The 12718-nt window shown below is 36.3% G+C and overlaps 1 protein-coding gene across 7 annotated transcripts in view; it reads left to right on the top strand.

Annotated features, from left to right (window-relative positions):
- The window catches only part of cno (adherens junction formation factor afadin), a 151151-nt gene that overhangs the window by 77499 nt on the left and 60934 nt on the right, over nt 1-12718 (top strand). The window contains exon 1 of one of the 7 annotated variants that reach the window (XM_067787885.1): nt 1002-1136. The exons of the other annotated variants lie outside the window; for them this stretch is intronic. Coding sequence (XP_067643986.1) covers nt 1115-1136 — 22 coding nt within the window. The 5' untranslated portion in view covers nt 1002-1114. Of the gene's footprint in view, nt 1-1001; nt 1137-12718 lie in introns of those variants that run through there. 7 annotated transcript variants of the gene reach the window in all.

Here is a 12718-nt window from a genome sequence, read left to right as displayed (position 1 = left end):
TGCCGACGTCGAAAATCAAAGCAGGTATGATGATGAGTTGTACGAAATTTATGCGTATATGAAGACGCTCCGTAAAGACTTGCTGCAACGAAAAGAAACTATATTAACTACCCTGTACTAACGTATTTCAATAGCCCACATATTTTTTTATCGTATTCAAGATAAGAGATAACGTTGGTAAATATTACACTTGACTCATTTGTCAGCATAAGTACACTTTTTTGGGTGTATGCATTCTTGTATTTGTCTCATTAAATAGAGCGCATGTGTACCTTGTATATTGTGGGGCACATTTCACCCCTGATTTCCTGAATTAGTTTGTGAATTTCTCATATAATGCATGCACGATTTCTTCTATTCGGCCAATCAGCGTACATATGTGGCGTTTGTATCTTACATTGCGTTCGCTGGAGAGTTGTATTATTTTGTACGTACTCATTTGAAAGAGTTTTATTTTTTCTTGTTTAGTTTATAAGGACAAAAAATATCCTGTATATTGTTATTATTTCTCTTTGTGTCTCTACTATGTCGTGCTCGGCTCTGTATTTGTCGTGGGCGCCGTGGTTTCCATTTTAATGTGGAAAATATGTTTGTATGTATGTATATCGGATGGATTTTTGCTTCGTTATTGTCCTCATGAGAAATATCGGAGGATAATACAGTCACAACGAAACGGTGCAAACAAGAGCATCGTCAATTTATTTAACGGTCTAAAAAATGATGCTCAATTATTTATGAATTAATTTAATTAGTAATCACAAAAATATAAAAATCAATTCAAATATGATTTAATTTATTACTTTTTCAACTCTTTGTGTGTGAATGGCAGTGATTTAATTGATCATATAATTTCTATTTTATCACTGTAATAAAATAAATTATTTGTGAAAATCTTCATTTCAAGAAAAAAATTAATTATTCATCTTGAAATCTGAAAAGAAGTTTGTGTGTGAGCTTAAGTGAGTTTAGGTTTTGTTGTTGTTGTTGTTGTTTGTAGCGCAAATCAAAGGATGCATGAGAATGATTCGACTATCAACGACAGAGTGCAGTGGGTATATTACGACTTAGTCGTTTTTAATGTGTGTCATTGCTGAGAATAATCTGCAGCTGCAAAATGATGGATTGGGGCATCAGACGTAAGTGAATAATTAATGAGTACTCATTTTGGTAATAGTAAAAGAGATTAGTGAAGATTACCGAAATCACTGCTGGGAATACGTCATGTGACAGGCGATTAAATAAAAATTTGGAGCTAATGTATAATAAGGATATCAAAAATAAGGTGGGAAAATCTCAAATAGTTCGGCTACCCAAATTGACAAATAAAACATTTTTTATGGGTACTTAAATCGGCGAGGAAATAAAGGAAAGGTGCAGTTCCTGTGCCTTATTCAAACAAAGGAAGGGATTGTATGAACTTTACAAGTATGAGCTTTAAGAAAGTTTCTAATACAAGTAAATTTGTTTAGACACATTTTTCTTTTTAAAAGAAGTTTAATTGTATTACAAAACTTGTATGTTTATGAAAAGCGTCACAGGCGTGCCAAGGAAAGCTTTTTACATATTGTTCATCTAGCCAAGTATTTTCTAGTTTTTCCTCAATTAATAAAGGTTAGTTCGGCCCTCGAAAGTGCCGTCTGCGGATGAAGCCAGCTACTTAGGTCTATCTAGGCACTGTCTAGGTTTTTATACTCAGTTGAGCAGAGCTCACAGAGTATATTAACTTTGATTGGATAACGGTTGGTTGTACAGGTATAAAGGAATCGAGATATATATAGACTTCCATATATCAAAATCATCAGTATCGAAAAAAAAAATTCGATTGAGCCATGTCCGTCCGTCCGTCCGTCCGTCCGTCTGTCCGTTAACACGATAACTTGAGTAAATTTTGAGGTATCTTGATGAAATTTGGTATGTAGGTTCCTGGGCACTCATCTCAGATCGCTATTTAAAATGAACGATATCGGACAATAACCACGCCCAATTTCGATATCGAAAATTTCGAAAAATCGAAAAAGTGCGATAATTCATTACCAAATACGGATTAAGCGATGAAACTTGGTAGGTAAGTTGAACTTTATGACGCAGAATAGAAAACTAGTAAAATTTTGGACAATGGGCGTGGCACCGCCCACTTTTAAAATAAGGTAATTTAGAAGTTTTGCAAGCTGTAATTTGTCAGTCGTTGAAGATATCATGATGAACTTTGTCAGGGACGTTACTCCTATTACTATATGTACGCCTAATAAAAATTAGCAAAATCGGAGGAGGACCACGCCCACTTTAAAAAAAAAATTTTTTAAAGTAAAATTTTAACAAAAAATTTAATATCTTCACAGTATATAAGTAAATTATGTCAACATTCAACTCCAGTAATGATATGGTGCAACAAAATACAAAAATAAAAGAAAATTTCAAAATGGGCGTGGCTCCGCCCTTTTTCATTTAATTTGTCTAGGATACTTTTAACGCCATAAGTCGAACAAAAATTAACCAATCCTTTTGAAATTTCGTAGGGGCATAGATTTTATGATGCTAACTGTTTTCTGTGAAAATGGGCGAAATCGGTTGATGCCACGCCCAGTTTTTATACACAGTCGTTCGTCTGTCCTTCCGCATGGCCGTTAACACGATAACTTGAGCAAAAATCGGCATATCTTTAATGAACTTAGTTCACGTATTTACTTGAACTCACTTTATCTTGGTATGAAAAATGAACGAAATCCGACAATGACCACGCCCACTTTTTCGATATCGAAAATTACGAAAATTTTAAAAAATGCCATAATTCTATACCAAATACGAAAAAAGGGATGAAACATGGTGAGGTAATTGGATTGGTTTATTGACGCGAAATATAACTTTAGAAAAAACTTTATAAAATGGTTGTGACACCTACCATATTAAGTAGAAGAAAATGAAAAAGTTCTGCAGGGCGAAATAAAAAACCCTTAAAATCGTGGCAGGTATTACATATATAAATAAATTAGCGGTATCCAACAGATAATATTCTGGGTCACCCTGGTCCACATTTTGGTCGATATCTGGAAAACGCCTTCACATATACAACTACCACCACTCCCTTTTAAAACTCTCATTAATACCTTTAATTTGATACCCATATCGTACAAACACATTCTAGAGTCACCCCTGGTCCACCTTTATGGCGATATCTCGAAAAGGCGAAGGCCTATAGAACTAAGGCCCCCTCCCTTTTAAAATACTCATTAACACCTTTCGTTTGATACCCATATTGCACAAACGAATTCTAGAGTCACCCCTGGTCCACCTTTATGGCGGTATCTCGAAACGGCGTCCACCTATGGAACTAAGGATTACTCCCTTTTAAAATACTCATTAACACCTTTCTTTTGATACCCATATTGTACAAACAAATTCTAGGGTCACCCCTGCTCCACTTTTATGGCGATATCTCGAAACGGCGTCCACCTATAGAACTAAGGATTACTCCCTTTTAAAATACCCATTAACACCTTTCTTTTGGTACCCGTATTGTACAAACAAATTCTAGGGTCACCCCTGGTCCACCTTTATGGCGATATCTCGAAAATGCGACCACCTATAGAACTAAGGCCCACTCCCTTTTAAAATACTCATTAACACCTTTCGTTTGATACCCATATCATACAAACACATTCTAGAGTCACCCCTGGTCCACCTTTATGGCGATATTTCGAAACGGCGTCCACCTATAGAACTAAGGCCCACTCCCTTTTAAAATACTCATTAACACCTTTCGTTTGATTCCCATATTGAACAAAAAAATTCTAGGGTCACCCCTGGTCCACCTTTATGGCAATATCTCGAAAAGGCGTCCACCTATAGAACTAAGGCCCACGCCATTTTAAAATACTCATTAACGCGTTTCATTTGATACCCATATCGTACAAACAAATTCTAGAGTCACCCCTGGTTCACCTTTATGGCGATATCTCGAAAAGGCGTCCACCTATAGAACTAAGGCCCACGCCCTTTTAAAATACTCATTAAAGCCTTTCATTTGATACCCATATCGTACAAACGCATTCTAGAGTCACCCCTGGTCCACGTTTATGGCGATATCCCGAAAAGGCGTCCACCCATAGAACTAAGGCCCACTCCCTTTTAAAATACTCATTAACACCTTTCATTTGATACCCATATAGTACAAACGCATTCTAGAGTCAACCGTGGTCCACTTTTATAACGATATTCCGAAAAGGTGTCCACCTATAGAACTAAGGCCCACTCCCTTTTAAAATACTCATTAACACCTTTCATTTGATACCCATATAGTACAAACAAATTCTAGAGTCACCCCTGGTCCACCTTTATGGCGATATCTCGAAAAGGCGTCCACATATAGAACTAAGGCCCACGCCCTCTTAAAATAGTCATTAACACCTTTCATTTGATACTCATATCGTACAAACAAATTCTAGAGTCACCCCTGGTCCATCTTTATGGCGATATCTCGAAAAGGCGTCCATCTATAGAACTTAGGCCCACGCTCTTTTAAAATACTCATTAATACCTTTCATTTGATACCCATATCATACAAACACATTCTAGAGTCACCCCTGGTCCACCTTTATGGCGATATCCCGAAAAGGTGTCCACCTATAGAACTATGGCCCACTCCCTCTTAAAATACTCTTTAATACCTTCCATTTGATACACATGCCATACAAACACATTCCAGGGTTACCCTAGCTTCATTTTACTACGAGGTGATTTTCCCTTATTTTGTCTCCATAGTTCTCAACTGAGTATGTAATGTTCGGTTACACCCAAACTTAGCCTTTCTTACTTGTTTTTCTTAGGCTTGACCTGATTAGAAAAGTCTAGGTGGATCCTTGACCTATTTAAACAGGGCTCATTTAGCTATATTACCCAGGCTTTACAAAATATGCGCGAGGTATGCGGCGGCAAACAGAAAAATTTCAGTGGAAATTTTGAGCAAATTTCGTCAGTTTAATTCTACTTTTTTAATTTTGAATATTTTAACATAAAACTTCTATGAGTTTTGTGACTGAAATCAATGCAACCGAATATCAAAGGTTAGGTTAGGTTGAACTGGCCGGTGACTAAAAATCTCACATAAACTGAATGTGTACATAGTGTTGCAAGAATTTGTTTGACGAAGGGGAGAACCCCAATCAGGTGCCAGGTCTTATGTTATAGAATAACTCCGACCTTGTAGCACCGCTACAACAACAACAACAATCACTCCACCTCTTGACAAATAGAAATAGAAATTTTCTGGGACATAGCTTAATTGCTGTTTCGAGATCTGGCAAACTCTGCCGCCCTTAATAGCTGAAGCCTTGACCTGGCGAGCGCAGGACACGAACACAGAATGTGCTCAACCGTTTCTTCCTGCAGCTCGCACTTCCTTCACATGCTGTTACTGACGATATCTAATTTAAAAGCATGTGACGCCAGAAGGTAGTATCCAGTAAGTATGCCCATCGTGAGCCTTAAGTCTTTTTGCTCTTCAGAGACATAAACCACTTTGTAAGTCTAAAATCGCAGGCTTTGTACATGATCTTAGGAATTTTACAGCTCCGCGCTTTGTCCACGCCTTTCCTGCTTGATGCATCATATGCAGCTGTTGTTGGCGTTGTAGCAGTTACAAATTAAATAGGGTTACACTGAAATGACAGCCCTTGGTCGGGGAAAAATTCGGAGTCACTCCAGTACATAGATCCGGCTGCCTTGCAGATTAAGCACACTTCCTCCAGAATTTATACAGAATTTTTTAGCCGTGAATATAATTTCCGCCTGAAAGACGCTACAGTAATCTGACAGACTACAGCAGACGCGACTGCTTCCGTTAGTTTGGAACAGAGCTTACGATTTCTTCTCGAACACAAGCGAGATTTTCGAGACCCGAGAAATCGAGATCTCGACTTCTCGCGAGATTCTCGTGTCTCGAATAAAAAAAAATTTAAGGCGCGATAACCTCCGAAGAGATTTTAGGCCGAGCTACTCTTCCAATTTGCGTCGTGCTCCTTTACATATTTATATTGCTTCCCATGACATTTAACTCAAAACATATTTATTATACGTATAATTTTGTTCGCAATATTTTATTTTTCAACGAGGCACCAAGAACACGGCTTCTCGCGAGATTCTCGAATCTCGAATTACTCGTAATATTCGCGATCTTCTCGACTTTCAATTCAGTCGCTGTATTAGCAATATTCTATACATTTCGGGGTTTTTTACTTGTGGTTTTGCGGACATTTTGGTTTGTGCTAAAGAAGAAATTGTAAGCTCCATATAAAACAGCCAATTTTAATCGATTAAGTTGAATGTCGAGAAGCTCGCTAGCCTTACGAGTAATTCGAGATTCGACAATCTCGCGAGAAGGCGAGACTCGTGAGAAATCTGTTCTCGAACATGTTCGAGAAATCGTAGGCTCTAATTTGGAGCCATCAATGTATGCATTTGCATTGCAATACAAAGTAATCTCCCTTACATAATTCTCAAGTAAATTCAGTAACACAAATGAAACTTCATCCTTGTTTGGTTAACTTTGCGGAACGACCTTGATATGAGCTCAAATCGTGCAGCTATTTCAAAGACCTGGCGTGAAAGTCAAGTGGAAAATCTGTCAGGTGTGTGTTGTTGCGTGAGCAGCTTGCCACCTACTAACTTTGTGCTCCTGAACAACTGACAAAAATTATTACATTTATTGTATGACGAATGCTAAGCATTAAAACTAAGAATCCAAAAACTACTAAATGTTGATTAAATATTGGTGGTAAGGGTAGAAAAGGTAACTCAGTATATAGACAATAGTGAAGCAGAGGAAGTGTATAGATAAGGAGGGACGAGAGAATATTTTTAAATGTTTTGCAATCTGATTTTCGGACAGTACAACGTCTGTTGGGTATGCTAGTTTTCTATAAAAAGTTTCCCTCATATGTTCCGAAACCGAAAATTGCGTTCAGATTTAAATTTTCATCTACATATTTAACACTTTTCCAAAAAATTTTCAGTGCATAACAGTCTATAAGTTAAACTGAAATTTCAAAATATGCGAATCGTGTTGTATATCATTAATTTTGATTGCTTTATATATCTGTACATTCAACAAACACTCCGGTCGTACCACCACTCCTGTTTTTGACCAGCATTAGTTTTCAATTTGTACATAAATATTTAAAAACAATTTTATACTCTGGTTTAAATGAATAGGTTCAAAATTAAAAATCATCATCATCGTTACTCGTTATTATTTATTAGATTTTTTTCATATTAATTTAATTTAAGTTTATATAACACAAGCTACTTAGTGGTTTCAAAACCTACAAAAAGTTAAAAAAAGGGAATCAAAGTTTGGAAAACTGTCTTCAAGTTTGATAATATTTAGTCAGAATTTTAAAAAAAATTTCAGTTACCAATTTTCTTTCTTATTCAATTTGGTGCAATTTAGAAATAGCTAAAGTAATTCGTATTTTAAAAATTTTTTCAAAATCATGAAAAATTAAATCTACGAAAAGGTAGTTCGTAAATTAAAACACCGAAGTTTTCGCAATATTTTTATTTTGCTCGAAAAGTAAGACGTAGCGAAATTTTTTTGTATTAAATTTTAGAGGTTGGTAACATGGTTTCTTTCGTTTTTACTTAAGGTTCTGGTACAGCATCCGGTTATATATCATGTGTCTGTCGTATAATTGGGAACCATACAAAGACTATTTCTGGGAGAATTTAGGTATTGTTTTGGGGATCACCTCGTGCTAATTTTGGAAGAAAGCTACATCACTTTGAGACCGTTGCTGGACAAAATAGAATTTCTGTTTGTTTGTTTAATGGTGTGTTCAATTTATACTTATTATTAAGAATTCATGAGCTTAACACCGGCTTTTAATAATTGAATATTCAATTACTATGTTTTTCTAAGAGAAACTGAAAAGAGGGAAAGAAACATTTACTGTCATATTGCGATGGATCCATTTCAAAAACCGCCAACGTAATCATCATCAGGCAATTTCGTAATGTTATCAAAGGTTTCACCGAGATTCGAACCGCAAATCACACCGTGAAACTGCAGTTGCCTTAACGACTAGGCTATACTGCTGGTATTTGTTTTCATGCTTATTTCAGTTTTTCTCATTTCTACACTAAAATAACACAATTGAGACATTCTGGCTCTATTAATAATTCTGGAAAAAATTTATAAACAACGTGACATCAGGACGGACAAGGCGACAGCTGTTTCGATTATACCTTGCAAATCTCTTCAAAGCCTTTTCTCCCGGGAGTGGGATTTGAACCCACACTCCTACGTTGGTTGAAGTGAACCCCTTAAGGATCAGTTGTAGATATTTTTGGAATAATATCTTAATATTGTGCGACTGGCTTAAGATCTTTTTGGAATGACTTTGATATGATTCTGTAAAGAATTTGGGACCTTTTCGTAGTAATGTAGATAATATTTCGGAATCTGAAAGGTCACCAGAGATTTACTTAAGGACCTTCTCGAAATTATTTCGAGACCATTTTGAAACAACTTGGTAGTTTCTTTGATAATAAGCTTCTAAAACACTTGTATTTCCACAGCAAGCTCGGCTCCTGGTGTAGAGTGAACAGAGTAGAAGATCAGGAACTTTTGTTCAAAATTTTCAGGTAAAAAACCTCGGCCAGGGCAACGTCTGCTCGGTCTGCTAGGTTTAAGTAAAAATTATTAAACGCTCATAAGGAGACATTTTAAAAGTTTCCACTGCAAAATATGCGCGGAACTATTTCGATACCATTTCGGACTACTTTGAAATTTCTTTGCCAATGAGCTACTTTGTGTTACCCACGAACGTACGTACAAGAAACGTGTCACAGCTGACACGACCTATCTTATGAATATGCAATGTAAACGAAAACTCGCCGACGTTCGAACGAACGCACATACGTACGTAGCCCGGAACGTAAAAATCAAAACAATTTTAATTTTTTCGGTAAGAACGTGTCAGCGCCAATTTTTGACCGTTTGCAGTTTTATGCAAAAACACCTAATTAAAGTTTGAAAAATTGTGAAAATAATTCGAAATAATTATGTAAAAGTGCAGATTAAAAATACGTAATCTATTTATACTTATTTAATACTAATTCCAGCCTTTTAGAACATAAAAAATTAAAATAGAAAATTTTGATGTTTCCATAAGCATGCATTCAAACAGAGGTCAATGGCAACATTTTTTTCGTTCCCTGCAGTCAAACCAACTATATGTATACTAGATGAATACTAGTTTGCCAAAAATCCCAACTAGTATGAGTTCTGTAATTTTTTCATATTAGCAACTGGTATTTTTAACATGGCGATGTCCTACGAAATATCAATTGCCAGTCTCTGCATCAGCATCATACCAATTGACAAACTAGTCATTATATACACCAACATCGTACCAGATGCCATACTAGTCAGTATACTCATCAGGTTCATACCAATTAACATACTAGTCAGACTTTGCGCCAGCATTATACGAGATGGCATACTAGTTATTATATACATCATATCATACCAACTGTGACATACTAGTTAGTGTGTTCATTATCAACATACCAGTTGGCATACCACTCAGTGTATGCATCATTGTAATACCAGTTGACATACTATTCGATATTTGCATCAGCATCCTACTAGAAAATACACTAGTCCTAGTTGGGTTGAAAAATTACTTTAAATTACCTCAAATTCATTTTATTCATTATATTTCATATATATAAAAAGTATGTATATTAAACTGGGTCGATTTATCAACCGATATCGCGCCATTGATTTTTACAACAGTTTTTTGAAAAAAAAAAAAAAAATATTTTTTGGGTTTTGGGGAGTGTTTTGTCGAAAAATTTACCCTTTCGCCAGGCTCCAAAATTATTTTTTTGGGTATTCGTAGTGGAACTTTTTTTTCTTGAGCCCAAATCCTATCGAAAAATCGATGCCGCGATATTGGTTAACTTTCGTCCATACAATCCATATATCACTTTAAAATTTATCAATTCAATACATTATACTTTGAAATAAATTTTGATAAAAATACGTACATATATATAAAACCTAAAATGTAACGAAATAACACATGCCGATTTTGTGATCGATTAGCGGAGCCGGCGGACCATATCCTGTGACACAATCTCAAGACACAGGGCTAAGTTTATGGGCTCACCATGGCCAGAACATTCCCACATTAAATCCCTCAAGCCAAGGGAACGGCTAGGGTTCATCAAGGAAGTCGGCTTGGATGATGTGCTGTGAAGGAGGTGAGGGCACAATAGACCAATAGGCGCAGTGCAATCTTCAATAAATTATCTATCAATCTAACGGAGAAGGACGAACCAGTCGTTGTTGACTACGTCAAAACAGGCCAAGCTGCACTAGCACCGACCTATGATTAGTGTTAATGGAGTTCATAACGGTGGTAGTGATATGCACTGTACGAAAGTCATGCTGATGGCTGGATAACCGAAGAATATCATTTAAAGAGGGAATCGTAACGGCTTCAAATGTTTTGGTTACTGACCAAAGGCATAATATCGTTAGGTACTGGCTGGGTTTCCGGTCTTTGTTAGTGGTCTTATCCTTGTCATTCTCCGTTATTCTGGAACGGCAAAGGCTTTTAACGCCAAGTAGAAAAAATGTGCTAGGCTGCTGATGCCCTCATGGCCAAGGTGTTTTGGCACCCGCCTAGGGCTATTGATATGGAAGGCTTGGCGTTTTCGATATCTTCTTTAATCTCTGTTGAGGTAACGGTGAGGGTCACCTCGTCATGCTTGTGTTTATGTGCCCGTCGATTTGGACGATATCTAGCATTGTCAATTGAAGTATATATTGCAAACTGGCACTTGCGCATTTCCTCGCGTCCGACAGACGAAATTCTAGTCGAATAAATTATTTAAATACTAACTACTATGAATAACACCACAATATCATAGTCAAAGAACCATTCTAAAACTGACTAGTATGATGAACGCCACAAAATTCTAGTCAATGAACTACTCATACACCAACTAGTATGAATAACCCCACAAAATTCTAGTCAATGAACTAGAAGGTTTGCTGACTACTTTGGCTTTTGACTGCAGGGTTGCCACTACGGGCATAAATTTCGCTCAAATGTGTGTACGTACGGCATACGTATGCATACGTTACACACGTCGGTGGGTAACTGCGGCTTAACACTAATATTCTCACAACAAACTCTGCTACCTGATATGGTGTGAGAGCAAAAAGGTGCAAGAGAATAGCCATCATCCAGTGAGTTTTCTAACTCCGTATCACGCTCAATTCTCATGGGAACTCTCTGGATCATTGGGAGGCTTGAAAAGCAGAAGTCGTGATATTTTTGTACATATGAGTTGTGATAGGCAGATATCGCCGTTGTATTCCATCCATGCAAAGCAGCGCCATCTATTTTTGAAAAAAGTAGGTTTATTATAGGCAGCGTTGCCAAACTAAATATAAGAAACTAACAAATTATCTGGCTCACAAATTGAAATCTATCTAGATTTATCTGGCTCAAATCATTGTTGTTGCGTATACATGCAAAATTATATATCTGACTCTGCAAATAAATCAAAGTTCGGCCAATGCAACATCTATTGGGTCTGCTAGTTTTAAATGAAAATTAATTAAAACTCATGTATAACAGTAAAGGTGTCTAAGTTCGGGTGTAACCGAACATTATATACCCAGCGTGACCTTCAATTGTAAATTTCATTTCAAATAAATTACTTTTTACATAGCACGTGGCACCGCCCGTTTAAAAGAAAAATGTCTCCCCAAGTCCTCTTACAATAAGATTTGATAAGTGAAATATCATTGATTCAAAACTATTTTTTCCTAAGTTATAGCTTATTATTTTAGTCTACGACCCTTTTAAACTTGTTTTATATCTAAGTTGCCGTGGTCTTTAAACGATCCCGTCCATTTTGACTAGAAATATTTTCTGCTATAAGGCAATATGTGTACACAATTTCATTACGATATGTTAATTTTTCTTCGAGTTATGGTTCCCGAAACATAGAAAATTGCTTAGTCACAAAACGGGCGGTGCCACACCCATTTTAAAAAACTTTAGTGTTTTCCAATTTAATGTTATAATTCAATTTAGAAAGTAAAATTCTATTGATACAAAGCTTTTTTTCGCCTACGACCCTTTTAAAAAACTTGTATATAAAAGTGGGCGTGGTCTTTAACCGCTCTCGTCCATTTTTTCTAGAAATATTTCCTGCTGTAGGGAAAATTTGTGTACCAAGTTTTATTACGATCTGTTAATTTTTCTTCGAGTTATGGCTCCCGAAACATAGAAAATTGCTTAGTCATAAAAGGGGCGGTGCCACGCCCATTTTTTTAAATTTGAAGTTTTTCCTATTATAATAAATACACTTGGGGAAATGAAACACCATTGATATAAAGCTCTTTTTGCAAAGATATAGCTTATTTTATTCGTCCACGACCCTTTTAAAAATCTTTTATATAAAAGTGGGCGTGGTCCTTAACCGATTTCTTTAATTTTTCTTCAAAGCATTCCTTATAGTAAGGACAACCTCTCCGCCGAATTTTGTTACGATAGGTTTGACGATTTTTGATTTATGATTAATAATATTTGTAATCACAATTGGGCGGTGCCACGCCCATTTTAAAATTGTTTTTCAAATTTTTATCAAGAGTCTCAATATCAGTCCACACGTCAAATTTCAACATTCTAGGTGTATT

This window comes from Eurosta solidaginis, chromosome 1 (genome assembly GCF_040869045.1).
Source record: "Eurosta solidaginis isolate ZX-2024a chromosome 1, ASM4086904v1, whole genome shotgun sequence".
Classification (NCBI taxonomy): Eukaryota; Metazoa; Arthropoda; class Insecta; order Diptera; family Tephritidae; genus Eurosta; species Eurosta solidaginis.
The sequence above is the reverse complement of the archived record's forward strand: the minus strand, read 5'-3'. Positions and strand labels throughout refer to the sequence as shown.